This window comes from Alternaria ethzedia (genome assembly GCF_023757985.1).
Source record: "Alternaria ethzedia strain BMP 0044 chromosome Unknown scaffold_1, whole genome shotgun sequence".
Lineage (NCBI taxonomy): Eukaryota > Fungi > Ascomycota > Dothideomycetes > Pleosporales > Pleosporaceae > Alternaria > Alternaria ethzedia.
The window spans coordinates 1,430,452-1,446,332 of record NW_026056194.1 but is presented as its reverse complement, the minus strand read 5'-3'; the positions used below and the strand labels follow the sequence as shown (position 1 = coordinate 1,446,332).

The window sequence follows — 15,881 nt, the reverse complement described above, 5'->3', positions numbered from 1 at the left end:
ACTGGGAAAGCAGCCAGGTGATTGTTTATGGGGTGCGGCGAGGAGAAGAGAGACCCTGACGAGCAAAGAGAATGGGGTGGTGGTGCATTTAATTTGAGCACGCGAATCACGGGTCCGACGTCGTGCTCTACAGCTTCAGGCCCGATAAGGAAGGCGCGCACACCGACACAGGGATGGGCACCGTATCGACTCCTTCACGACCGTCTGTCCATCAGCAAACGCATTGCCACCGCGGCTGTTGTGCCCGGAAAGGCATTCGGCGCGTGCGCGATAGGTGCTGCACGATGCTCTTTTCGCACCGCATCGCCGAGGCGTCCTGGGCTACTCAAGCCTCGCCAAGTTGCTAACCACCACTGGCAAGCAGCGAGACAAGAAGAGCTTGCTGGTTCCAAGATAACAATTACCTGTGGCGCCCCAGTCGCATGCCATCGACTAACCTCCTGCCTAAAGCAGGTGGTCGCGGGGTAGCGATAGTCGTCCCCAAGAAATGCCCAGAGCCACTAGCTCGCGCCTCCAACGACTCTGGTCTTGGAAGCCCAGCCCATGGCCCATGCATTCTTCAATCGCGGTATCAGCGACCTTGCTCTTTTTGACCGCAAACGCGGTTATCTGCGGGCGATAGCGTTGGCATAGCGTCGATACAAACGTTCTGGAAGACGACCGCAGCGATTGATTCGGGCAAGACATCGAGGAGGCTGGCGGGATGCAGGCCAGACGTTCCCACCAACAACCACGCTGTGGGGCCGCCTGCAGATAGACAAGATAATGGCTCGAAGCTTGGGATACGGACAACGGCTTAGCCAATCGCGCCATACAGCCAAGACTTCCTCCGAACGCTACCATTCGCTCCTCCGAGGGCCATCCTGCCAGGGCTATCGTCGAGGCGGGTCTCCCGAATGTTCTCTGCGTTGCCCAAGACCTGGGCAACGGACCCCGATCGTATTTGCGGCCACGGTAATTGCACGCTCAGGGGACGGACATGCGACATGCGACACCACGACACCGGGTACCGGCATCAAGAATTTCGAGCGACAAGACAAGCCTCGGCCAGCGGATATGAAGACGCAGTGGCAGCGGTTGAGGCTTCCTGCCCAGACGCGGTATGCAAGGGCTTATTCACGCCACCCTTTGAGATACGGGCTCAGTGGTGTGCGGTAATCATACGGCGCATTGGAGTGGTGTCGCGCCTATCCTCGATGGACCTGGTCAGATGCGCGGTCCTTTTTCGCAAATAGAGCGTGTCGACGGTGAAGTTGATAGGGTAAAAGACGGGGATTGGGGGAACTCAAGATCGACACGTCGCCTAAATTAAGCTTGATGAAGACCTCGGCCGGCAAGCGCGATGCCGCACGTGAGCAGGTACTCTACCGTTACGGTTCCGGCTTTATTGGAACGCCTCGCCACGCCAGAACCACGGATAAGCGTCTGCGGTGTTGGCAGTTGGTCCCAAGCTTTTTGCCGTCGTTTCTATGACGCGACGCTGAGCTTGTTGATTTTGCAGACCATCCCATCATGAGCATGCAGCACTCGCATGCTATCGCCAGGGCTCTCTACATCTATCAAAAAGCAGGCTTAGCCGAGACATAGTCAGCACCGTATACTGACTTCAGGGCTGCCTTGGTACAAAACGGCTAAAGCCTACTAGGAGGACACGAGGAATAGTGCATGGTCCGTTTATCGACTACGCTGGTACTCTCCATGTGCTCGGTACCACGCGCATGTCAGAGCGCTGAGTCTAGCCAAGGCCACGGTGAGGTAACAGAAAGGTTCGCACCTTCCCAACGCTGAGGTAGTAGCTACGGCTGAATCCCGCCCCGTCTGACCCCCGCCGCCTGTCGCTTCCCCATCCGTTCTCAAACTCGACAATCTCCACCATCAGCGCCGGATATTCGTATACGTGTGTTGCAGCACATGGCACGCCTAATGACAATTCTTAATTCCCACGTAACGCCAAGTAGATGATCAGTCATCGGGATTCCTTTACTCCAATCTTTACTGGCAGCAAGAGCGGCCTGAGCTACCTGCAATGTCTCACGGTAGAGATCATTGGCTCACTTGAATGCATACACCAATCGCTTCGACTGTCATCACGCCGGGAACCAGTACAGGTACGACTATCACGCGCAGACTGTACCGGGTGGTGCAACTATGCGTGAGATCCTTAGCACCGACATAACTAACTTCCTTTGGTACAATTTGCTGACATACGAGTTACACGAGTACCTGCACTGCGCAGTGTCGAACAACGTATACTGCACATGTTGCATGGAGTTTACCGATTGGATCCTTTTGAATCTCTAACACGCAGTACACTCCGCTTCTTATCTTCCACTAGCACAAAGGTTGAGGATTGCGATCTCTCTCATTTGATGAGGAGTACCTTTGCGTATGTGGTTGCTTCCACTAGCACCTTTCCACATCTTTAGATTCCACCCGCTCAAAACACCCTCCCATTCTCCTGCAACGCCCTCACCCTCTCGGGCGTAACAACACTCAAACTAACCGCCCCACCGATAACAATGCCCAACAACAAAACCACAAACAACCACAACACCTCCACCCTCCCATCCCCATCCTTCCTGCCCTTCCCCCCAGGCGCATACGGCCCCACCATCTTCTTCAACGGCTGCACCCCATTCCTCTGCGCAAACTCATACCCCCTCTTCATGCCAGGTAACCCATCGATACTAAGCTGGCTCTTCCACGCCCAGTAGTAGTCCATCGATTCTTTCTCATCGCCAGCTTGGTACTTTGCGTCTTTCTTTCTGAAGTGTTCGTTCAGAATGTCGCGGTGGCCGACGAAGTCGTAGTAGGGCACGCTGAAGCCGCAGGATGTGCCGCATTGGTGCACATCTACCATGATGATGCTGCGGGAACCCGGGATCGTTTCGACCTTGTGCTCTCGTATGAAGCTTTCGTACTCTGGGGTTCCGTTCTCGATGGCGCGGCCTTCGCCCCATATGCGAACGATTTTTGGGGGGCCGGTGAAGGCCATGAACATGACGCAAATACGACCATTGCCTGGCTCGTGCAAATGCGCGTGTGTTTCTACTCCGCTTCCGGTGAGATCCATGTACCAAAACGTTCGCTCATCCAAGACGCCGAAGTTCTGGCCTCCTTTTGGTGAGATGTTGATGTGGCCGTCGCCTGAGAGGGGCGCGGTGCCTACCCAGAGCATTTGCTGCTCTTTGATCCATGGCATGAGGCTGTTTGGTATGGTTTCGTAGAAGACGCCCATCTTGGTGGTGAGACGGGATGGGCGAGCGGCTTGGGTGGGATGGAAGGTGGTGTATGATTGGCGAGCTTGTTTGGTATTTGGGGTTGGGATGATTTAGGGTAGCGTATGGGTGTTGTTGATGTTGATGTTGATGTGAAAGTTGATAGAAGAGCAATGTCCAGCAACCCTCAATTCGAACAACAAGCACCGTCCACAAAAGCTCCTCCACTAAAGTCGTGAGACCCGACCTTAAATCTCACCTCCCTATGAATCACAACTTTGCCAGTTCAACAGTCCAACCGTACGACAGTAACCACCAGTGTTCAATCCGCGGCCGGTATCGGCGTTGCGTAGGCCTACCTGTGCTGATCACACGTCAAGCTATTCTTCACGCAGACAAGGTTTGTCGTGTTCGCTCGAAGTTTAAGATTTGAAAAGTGTGCGTCGCATATCTTTATGTAAGTGGTGATGTATTGTTCTCGCTTGTCTAGAACAATAAACTTGCTTTTCTTAGTAGCTAGTAGCAGCGCTGTAGAACTTAGTATATACTACCTAGTATAGTTTATTAACTAGATCTCTAAAGTACTTATTCTATATAGTAGACTTTATTTTAAGTTAGGTACTAATTACGTATATATTTCTAGAATAATTCTCTAGAAATATAAACTTAATTTAGATTATACTTATAAAAATAAATACTATTTTCTTAATTATATTTTTATAAATATCTTATAAAGTTACTTTAATAAGTTTAAACTTTTTTATATTTTAAATATAGAAAGTTCTACTTTATTATAGTAGTTATAAAAGTATTTACTAGTATAGCTACTAGTGCTATATAGCTATATTAATAGCTATTTAGATTTTTTTAACTTAATATAAAGTAAATATAAAAGTATTTATTATAATATAAATAGTAATACTAAAATATAGTTACTAAATTTCTACTATTACTATTAAGAGTCTTTAATTATACTATTTATACTATTTTATTCTTTATAGCTATAGTTTAGTTACTAGTAATATTTATTAATATAAGCTTATAAAAAAAAAATATAAAAGTTATCTTAGTAAGTTATATTATAGTTAGCTAGCTAGATTATAAAAGCGCTTTTAATACTTTATTAGATATTATACTTAGTAGTATAAAATCTTTAAATAATAATTCTAATATAGTATTATTATACTTTTTCTTATTAATATCTTTATTACTATTATTATTACTATTATTAGCTAAAAGACTAAATATAACTAATATTAACTCTACTTAGAAGCTTACTATTAGATTATTTTTATTACTTTTTTTTATTATTAATAACTAGAGTCTACTAACTTCTACTATATTTAGCGTATACTATCTTCTTATTAACTTTAGTAATTAGTAGTTTATTATATATACTTATTAGTATAATACTTTCTACTTATCTTACTATACTTATACTTTTTAGCTTTACTACTTTTATTACTTTCTACTTTTTAAAGCTAAGTCTAAAAGTAGACTTATAGTTAAGATTAACTAGTAACTTAAGATTTTTATCTTTTATACTTTATTTTATTTTAACTAAAATAAGTATATTTAAGTTTAAAAAAAAAGCTTCTATACTATTAATAGTATACTTAAGATATAGTTAGATATAAAAAAGATTATTCTACTACTTACTTATATATTAGGCTCTTAACCTAGACTCTTTAGTCTAAGTTAGAATAATCTATCTATATATACCTACTTAACTCTTAAGCTCTTAAGTCTACTAAGGCTATATAGTATCTTAAGCGCTTACTACTTTAAGTAGTACTACTTAGCTAGTACTTTTATAATATACTTATACTTATACTTATATATCTATTTATATTTATACTTATATATTTATTTTATACGCTACTTTATATACTATATAATACTTAATTACTTATATATACTATACGTATTATATTATATTATATATATATATACTAATATACTAAATATAGCTTTATATTTAGCTACTCTTATAAAAATACTATTACTAGTAATATTATAATACTATTACTATTACTACTTACTACTTTACTATATAAATACTTATACTAATATAAAACTTAACTAATATATTATACTACGCGCTTTATAAGTACTACTTAAGTAAAAAGAAAATACTTCTCTAAATTCTATATTTTTAGCGCCTTTATAAATTCTAGCTTAGTATTATCTATTTTTTACTAGCTAACTTAAATAATTAATACTTTTATTAGATTATTCTACTACTTTATAAATATATTCTTAGTACTTTTTAGCTTATCTATTTTTTATTAGCTTACGCTATATAGCTATATATATATATATATATATATATATATATACTTACTATATACTTACTTACTTTTTTATATTTTTAAAGAACTACTTAAATAAACTAAGCTATTACTATAACTCTAGCTTTAATACTCTAGTTACCTTTTTATTATTTTTAGTAATTTTAGCTACTTTTTTATATATAATTATCTTTATACTTAGAAACTTAAAGTTTACTTTATTTATAATTTATATTAAGTAGCTTTCTAGATCTATATATAATTAGCTACTATATATATATATATATACTATAAAATACTTACTAGTTATAACTAGTTCTAAAATAGAAGAAGGTATTATTTTATTAATACTTTTAAATATTTAGAAATTTAGAGAATATTTAATATAAAATACTTCTTAGATTAAAGTTTTTATAAATATACTATACACTTTTTTACTACTACTCTTTTATAACTAAACTACTTTTTTAGCTTTTTTTCTTTTTTTAGCTTTTTAGCTACTACGCTCTAATAATATATATATAACTTAAATTAACTTAGAATATCTACTATATTCTAGCTACTTAACTTATACTTACTATACTTATACTTTTTATTTTATTTATAGCTACTATAATTACGCGCTTACTATCTCTTCTTATCTAAATCTAAACTATCTATATATAAGATACTATCTATAAGACTTTTAGCGCTAGTAAGTCTAGTACTAATAACTAAGAAAAGACTACTTTTATTACTAAAAAGTAGTAAGTATAAGTAATTCTAAAAATAGACTAAATAAGCGTTTATATTATTTTCTCTTAGAGTATAGTAAAATAGTATAGCTTTTTTCTATATCTATTTAAAAAGTAATTATAACTATAAACTAATACGCTAAGTTATAGTTAAGATAATTACTTTTTATATAGTTAGTAATTTTAAAGCTATAGTAGCTTATATAGTTATTTTTATTTATATATTTTTAGTTATTATTTTTATCTATAAAAGCTTATATATATACTATTATAGCTATAGTCTAAGTAATAATTCTACTTTAATACTACTTATTTAATAGCTTCTTACTATTTTCTTTTTTATTATCTTTTATATACTCTAAGTCTAAATATATATAAATTTATTAGTTTTAGTAAAGTATAAAATAAATATAATATAATAAATATAGTAAAAGCGCGTAGTTAAAAAATAAAAGAATAAGACTATAATATTACTAGCTAATAGCTATTAATAAAAGACTTAAAAAAAGTAATATATAATATTAAAGTATAAGAAAAGTAGAGTAGTAGTAGTAGTAGTAAAGTTTACTTAGTTATAGTATTAGTCTATCTTATATATATATTTAGCGTAAGATATATTAAGTATCTAAATTACTTTAATAGCTACTTTATTATAGTAAAGTATTGATATAAAGTAGAGTAACAAAACGTAGTTAGTAACTCTATATAGTAATCTTAATATAGTTATATTTTTTAAATACTTTATACTTACTATATATAACTATAGGTATTAATAAAACTCTTTCTCTAACGTTTACTATAGATATAGATAGTAATAATATACTTATAGAAAGTAATAGTAATAAAAGTATCTTTAGTAGACTTAGAGGTAAACTTAGAAGTAGACTTAGAGGTAGTAATAAGCGTATAGAGCTATAGAAATATTAAAATATTCTTAAAAGTTAATATAAAAGCTTTCTAAGAAGAAGCTCTTATAAAGATCTTAGTAGAAAGAGTAGAAGTTAGAGCGTAGCGTCTTTCTTTTAGCTATAGAAGTAAATAGATAAAAGTCTAGATAGTGTAAGTAAACTTTAGATCTAAAATAATATTAAATTATAGTACTACTATAAAATATAAAAAAATATTTGCGTAGGTAAACTATAGTATAGAGAATAGTAGTCTAGAAGAGAATTATATAAAGCTTTATATATAAAAAATACTTCTCTTTATTCTATATCTTTCTTAATATCTCTATATATATCTAAAAAATCTACTAATATATCTACTAAATATAAAAAACTTTTTATACTAAACTTTTCTTTTATACTTATAATAAAGGCTCTAGTTCTTATAATAATAATAATAATAATACCTAGCGTAATAAAATATACTATACTAGTAGTCTTTACTAGTTACATGTATAGCGTATTTAACTTTCTAGTCTATTTTAAAGAGACTTTAATAAAAGACTTATAAAATATAGCTATAAAAATAGAGCTAGAAAAAAACTTCTATTAGAATAGTATAAAGTAGATAGAGGTAATTACTAGTAATAAGAGACGCTTTATAGCTTTATATATTATAAGTATATACTATCTTTTCTAAATAAATCTTTCTTCTAATATTTTAGTAATTATAAAGAAATAGTTTAACTAGCTTAGTATATTAGATAAGAAGCTAGCTAAGGTAGTAAATACGCTAGTAATTTAAGATAAGCTTAACTTTATTAAGCTTATAAAAGATAATATTTTTCTTAGCTAGAGAGAGGTAGCGCTTTACTAGCTATAGAAGATAGTATATATATAGTGTAGTATTAGGCTATACTAATAGACGCGTAATAATAGATAGAATAGATAGTTAGTATACTAAAAGATTACGTAATATAGCTACTAATATAGCTAGCTTATAAGTAATTATATATAGAATATAGATTACTAGTATAGGCGTTATATAGGCGTTATATAAGTATCTTAAGTTAGTTTAGAGGCTTTATACTAGTAGTAGACTTACTTAGTTTCTTTTTAGTATTATATAATTATATAAGGCTAGTACTAGTACTAGTTAATAGTCTAGATAGCTATTAGTAATATATAATAAATATAAAGTAGTTAGCCTATTATAATTACGTGCGTAGTAACTATTATATTAGTAGTAATAGTAGTAGTAGTAGTAGTATAAGTATAAGTGTTGTAAGTTATAAATCTAGGCTTACGTTAGAGATTTTTAAGTTTACTTTTAGAGTCTAATATAGTAACGTATTATTACGTAATTACGTAATTACGTAATTTTAAAAAAGTACGCTATAGACTCTATCTCTTAGGCCTAGAGAGGTATAGCTACTTTATAAGAAATTTATAAATAAATATAATATTTATTCTTTTAGTTATAAATATTAATTAATTAATTTTAGCTACTATTAATAGTAGTAATAAGTATAGTAGTGTTATAGACTAGCCTTAGAGTTAGAATATACTAAGTATTAATAAAATATTATAAGACTTAGAACTTAAGAAGCTATATATAGAATCTAGAAGTTTATATAGTAAGTCTAGACTTTACTTATACCTTCTCTATTTTAGCTTAGGCTTAAGTAAAGCCTAAGACTATTATATATCTCTAAACTTACTTTTATTATATTAGTTAGAAAAGTAGCATAGTATTATAGAAAATACCTTTACGCTAAGATTATAAGCCTAATAAGTAACGCGTAGAGGTAGATCTATATATATAAAGTTTTTAAACTATATAAAAATTTTACTTATATAACTTCTACTATACCTATATATAGAGTTATAATAACTTTAAACTATATCTAAACTAGAGTTATATTATAATTTTTTATAATTATAATATAGCTTTTATCTAAAGCCTTACTTATACTCTAATATAAATTACTTTTATTCTAACCTACTCTAAATTCTTTACTTTATAACTTTTATACTTACTTCTTTTAAAAACTTATTAGTTCTAAACTATATTTATACTTTTTATTATAAGATTTTATATTATTTTTACTTAGCTTATAGCTTTAGTACTATTTACTTTAGCTAGTTTTCTTAACGTATAAAATAGTAGTACTAGTGTTACTACTACTAGCGCCTTTAGTAGCTAAGATCTAAGAAAGCTAACTAGTTTCTCTAGATATAGCTTTTTCTATAACTCTAAGATAAGAGCTTTAATTAGGTCTAGACTATACTCTAACTAATATATAATAGAGTAAGTAGTACTATATAGACTAGTATAAAGTTAAGAGTAACTTTAATAACTCTAACTTTACTAAAGCTAACTCTAAGAATTATTTATATATTTTATATATTATACTACTTTTCTAGTTTAGAAAGTATAAGTATAAGTCTAGTACTAGTTTATTTTATTTAGGTTCTCTTAAGAGTCTAGACTATAAGCTAACTTCTTTTAGACTTTTTATATTCTTTCTATAGCTATTATAAAGTAAAGTATACTTTATATATACTTAAGTTCTTTATTAACTCTAAGCTACACTATATATTCTATAATTAGAACTACTATATTAAGTAAAGTACTAAGTGTAGAAATACTTATATTATAGATCTAGAGATATATAGTACTATATAGCCTATAACTAGAACTATACTAAAGTTTACGCTACGCTTTTACGTTCTTTACTACTACTTTAAATTAACTCTTACTATAGCTAAGTAAAGCTCTAGTCTAGCTACTTTTTATAAACTTTCTACTTAACACTAGTATAAAGCTTTACGTCTATTTAATAACTAGATATCTTTATTTAATTTCTCTTAAAGAAATATAGTTATTTCTATAGTATCTAGCTATAGCTTAAATAATTTAAATAATCTAATATATTTTATTAGCAGCGCTCTAAACGTTATTAGTAGTTAGTTTTAGTAGTAAAAGAATATATTTAGTAAGATTATAGTATAGGCTCTAACTTTCTCTATACTATCTATATATTAACTTTTATTAGAACTAACTTCTACTTAGTACGCTCTTAAAGCACTACTACTAAGTAGACTATCTATTTCTAAGTAGCTTTAGTTTTTACTACTAAGTCTACTAAATTAATAACTAGTTTAAGAATAAATATAACTTAGATAATAAGAAGTATAGAGTTTTTACGCGCTGCGCTAACTACTATACTAACTTTTTTTATAACTACTCTTAAACTACTAAAGATACTACTTACTATAGTTACTATTATATTAATATTTAGTCTAGCGCTATTTCTTTTCTAAACTTAAGTATATAAGCTTTTTTTACTATATATAAGTAGCGTAGTACTTCTAGATATAGTACTCTAGTACTTATTTTTATATAAAATTTTCTAGCACTTTATATAAATATAGTTTACTATAGTACTAAAGTTTATAAAAATATTAAGTAGAACTAGAATAAGCTAATAAAGAATTTTACTAAGTAGTCTAGTAACTCTAAACTAGCTCTAGACTTTACCTTATCTACTAATTTCTCTATCTCTAACTAACTCTAGCGCTATATCTTAATATTATCTAGCTAGTTTATATTTAACTTTAAGTCTAAAGCTAAATTAGAGGCCTACTTTTTCTAAATTCTACTATTATTAACTTCTAGTAGTAATACTCTACGCTAAGGCTCTATTAAGTAAGAGACTTTTTTACTACTATATAATAACTATTTTATATACTACTATATTAAAAGCTAACTTATTCTAAAGCTATCTTTCTAGAGCTTTAGCTATATTTAGAAGTAGCTTCTACTTAAGAAGAAGCTTTCTCTATTTAAGAAAAATCTAATTCTACTTAAGAAGAACTTATAATAGTAGCTAAAGTAGAAATTTTCTAAGATTAAGAAGAAGATTTTAAAGCCTAATAAGTAGTTTAATATAAGTAGTAGTCTTTTTAATAAGTAGATCTATTATAAAATAGAGAATAACTAAGTAGACTTTATATATCTTTAGTCTAGGTTTATATAGTATCTATAGAGTTACTATTTTTAAAATTTATAGTATACACTAGATAGTATAGGCTAAAGACTATTAAATTAACTTCTTTATTATAGGTCTAAAGCTAAATTAATTATATACCTTTTCTTTTCTTATTATAATACACTAGTTTATTATAAAAATATACGTTTTTATATTTAGCTTTAAAATAATCTAGCGCTTTAGTTTTAGAGAGTTTAAGTAGATTAACTTATATTAGTGTAATATAGCTAGCCTACTTTACTAAAGCTTTCTACTAGCTCTAACTAAAAGCGTTCTTTACTTATAAAACTTTCTCTACTATCTATTTATATAAATTTTTATTATTTTTATATAGATTTACTATAGACTCTAGTTATACGTCTATTAGTAGCTAGCTTAGTAAAGAATTTACTACTACTTACTCTACTAGATTTATATAGATAGTTTTATATAGATTTCTAAGTAGATCTAAAGTAACTATAAGAGAAAATAGTACTACTATTATAGTATACTTTACTTAAAGCTAGTCTAATTTCTTACTAAGCTAGTTTATCTTAATATTACGTATAGAAAACTATACTTTATTACTAATCTAGAATTACTTTATAAAGTAGCGTAACTAGTTTATAGTCTTCTATTACTACTACTAAATAAAAATAATTATAGCTTAGGCTAGATTAAGTCTAGACTTTAGATACTTTATAAACTAAATAGTATAGCTTTTAGAAGTATATGTAAATCTCTTCTAAAGTAGAATCTACTATAGCGTCTCTACTATATATCTATTAAGTAGTAAGTTTAAGCTAACTTCTATAATACTTAAGTTATAGTTATTTAAGATAAGTTAATACGCTAGAAAGTAATTAGACTAGTTAGTCTATTTAAAGTTTACTATTATATATAGTACTATTTATACCTTTTAGTTTATACGCTTTATACTTCTATTAGTTTAGAAGTAGTATAATATTAAGAGTAGCTAGTCTACCTTTATAAGCTTATATAAGATAGTCTAGAAAGCCTCTAACTAGTTAGAGCTATAGTCTATAATAAAAGCTAAGAAAAATTTATAAAAATACTACTAGTAGTTATAAAATACTTATATAATATAGTCTAAGGCTATAGAAAGAACTACTTCTAACTAGATAAATTTTAATAAGTAATCTATAATAACTAAAAGATACTATAGTAAAGTCTTATTATAAGCTAGTAGTTCTATTATAAAGTTTATTAAAATCTACTACTAGTATTTATTTACTACTAGAATAGACTATAATAGCTCTTAGCGCTTTTTCTAAGAGAACTAAGTAGCATAGTAGTAGTAATTTCTAATATAACGTATAATATTACTTAATATACTATTTTAGTAATAGTTTTAGTGTATATAGTAGAAAGTAATATTCTTCTCTAGATACTTTACTAGGCCTAACTTATAAGCTCTTTAGATTACTATTATAGTAAGTAGCTTCTAATTTAGTAGTTATAAAATACTTCTTTAAAGTAGTATACTATATACGCTAATAGCGTAGTTTCTAATTTACTAAGTTATATTAGCTTTAAATAGAAAGGCTCTTATATTTAGATAGACTACTCTTTACCTCTTAATATAGCTAGAATCTTCTACTAGTATAGTATTTTATAGGCTTTATATATAGAGATTAAGAAATACTAAAGAGTTTAGTAGTAGTGTATTCTTTATCTAGACCTAGACTATATTTACTAAGATCTAGATAAATATTATAACGCGTATTAACTAGTAGAAATTCTCTATATAGTCTTACTTATAGTAGCTTAATATATTAGAGCGCACTATAAGACGCCTAGACTAATAATATAATATATACTAGAATTTAGAGAAGTACTTTACCTAGTAATACTATTACTTACTAAGGTCTTATATACTAGTAAAGTACTTTAAGTTCTTATAGTTAGTAAAAATATTAAAAAGCTTATATATACTAGTAAGCTTAGCTACCTATACTTTAAGATAGTATACTATAGTAAGTAACTTCTTATTATAAATAGTATAGTTACACTTTTTACTTATAAAAGCTACTAAATAGTAAGTAACTAAGTATAAAATACTTCTAATATACTATAAAAGATATTTCTCTAGAGTAACGCCTAAGTAGTCTATCTTAATAATTATATAGTAAAAGAGGTTCTACTAATAAAGAATAAAGTCTATAATAAATATAGACTTTAATATTTAGAAAGTCTAATCTTTCTCTAGTTTCTATTTAAACTAAGTAGCCTTTTCTATAAGTTAGTAGAGAGAAGTAGCTACTTTAAAGAAGTTAGAGATAAAGTTATAATAAAAGTTTATAAATCTAAGAAAACTATATATACTTATTACTATTATAGACGCTTACTAGTTCTAGACTATCTAGAGCTTATCTAGGTTTAGACGTATAGCGCGTCTTACTTTAATAATATAACTAAGGTAGTAAACCTTCTTTACTATAAATACGCTTTTCTTAAAGTCTAGGTTAAGTTAGGTATTACGTAGTAGAGTTAGAATCTATTTTACCTTAGTAAAGTAGTTAGCTTTACTTTCTCTAGAGTAGATTAGAATATTATTAAGATACACTATTATAAAATTACTTAGTACTTCTTTTAGTGTACTATTAATATACTATTAGAAGAATATAAGTATACTAGTTAGACTAAAAGAGTAGATAAGCTACTTAAATAATCTAAATTAGATATAAAACGCTATTTTTATCTTATTACTATTAGCTATATATAGCTTATAAAATATAGTATAAATATTAACTTTAGTAAACTAATAAGCCTTTAAAAGTATATATAGTATTTTCTTAATTAAAAGTAGTAAGTAGTAATTTATAACTATAATTTTATTAAAGCTATAGTAGTTAATATAGAGGTACTAACTTCTAAAGACTTTCTTTACTAGAAGAACTAGCAACCTAGTAGAAGAGAAGCTAGTTTAGATTTACTTCTTATTAAGTAGGTTTATAAGCTATATATATAGCTTTAGTAGCTAATTATATAATATTAGATATAAAAGGCTCTATAGCGCATTCTACTTATAGCTATATATATTTATAAATAAGTTAATATAATAATTAAGGTAGCTTTAGTAAGAAAGTAGTCTACTAGCTTTATTCTTATTAAAGAGGTTATAAAATATAGCTAACTTAGATAGTAATTTACTTAGCTTAGACTCTATAAAGAGTTAAATACTATCTAATAAGAGGTAAAACTAATATAGAGTATAAGTAAGAGTATAAATACTTATAATAAGAACTATACTTTTATACTTAGAAATGCGCGCTTTATAACCTACTACCTTAGCTACTTTCTTAATACTAATTATTATAATCTCTAGCTACTCTAAAGCCTAATTATACTTATATACTACTATCTTTCTAGCGTAATCTATAGTAAGAAGGCTTTATAAAATATTAAGAATAACGCTCTTCTAGCGTATTTATAGCTTACCTAGAATAATATTATAATATAAGTTTAAAACTATATAAATAATAAGGTAAGTTAGCTAACTATTAATATTATACTCTACTATAGCTAACTATAAGATAATAAAGTTTTATAAGAGACTTACTACTTAGCGTAGTAACTATAAAGTTAATTCTAGAAATTAAGTACTTACTTTTCTAGTAACTACTTTATTAATTATATAGAAATATTTATACTCTAAGTTAACTAATATCTATACCTACTTAGTACTTTCTAAAAATAAGAATACTAAAAATAAGCTTTTATTTATAAACTAGCTAATATTAACTAAGTAAGTATTAAGGCTATATATTAGTAACTTCTCTACTAATATAACTATAGTCTATTTCTAAGCTAGACTTTTTCTAAAAGTAGTTAGTTTTTTAAATATACTTTCTCTTTATTTAAACTAACTAATTATATTATAATAAAGTATATTATAGCTATATTTAGATATACTTTTATATAGTAGCCTATACGTCTATACTATATATAGATACTTACTACTTTACGCTTACTAAATATATCTATAAAAATCTAGTTCTTCTAGTTAGAAGCTAGACCTCTATAAGAGCTTCTAGATATAGTATTTACTACTTTTATATTTACTATATAAATATTACTATTATAGTTCTATTTTTAAGGTACTATAAGTATAAAGTAATAGAGCTAAAACCTTTAAATAGACTTTATTTCTACTATCTTAAGGTTAACTATAATAGCTTTATACGTAAGAACTATAGTATTATAGTTAGTATATAATATACTTTAGTTTATAGAAACTTCTTTTATATAATTATTTAAGGTATTATAAAGCTAGTCTAGCTTATACTTATTAGCTTAGTAGAGTCTATCTACTTATACTAAAGTCTAGCTAAAGGTAATAAAGAATTTTATAAAGAACTAATACTTTTCTTAGCGTAAGTAGTCTAAGTATACTAAAGTCTACTTCTTACTATAAATATTACTATAGTAGAATAATAAGTAGTTAAAAAACTCTAGTAAATTCTAGATACTATACTTACTTATTTTAAAGTATAAAGTAACTTACTACTAAACTATAGATAATAGTTTAGCGTTAATAAATATAAACTATAACTTTTTATTTTTTAGAAACTCTTAGTCTATTACTAGCTTATACTTAATTATTACTTTTTAGACTTAGAAGTATACTTTATTACTTCTAAAGCGCTTCTCTATCTAAAGAAGTCTACACTTATTTATATATATAAATAAAGAAAAA

At 29.2% G+C, this 15,881-nt stretch overlaps 1 protein-coding gene across 1 annotated transcript; it reads right to left on the bottom strand.

Moving 5' to 3' along the window:
* Positions 1–2,437: 2,437 nt before the first annotated feature.
* On the bottom strand, positions 2,438–3,238 carry J4E87_000456 (uncharacterized protein; the record flags this gene model as incomplete). The annotated part of the gene is made up of 1 exon (XM_049372113.1): positions 2,438–3,238. One exon carries the CDS (start codon positions 3,236–3,238, stop codon positions 2,438–2,440), a length of 801 nt encoding a protein of 266 aa, XP_049238247.1.
* Positions 3,239–15,881: the final 12,643 nt, after the last annotated feature.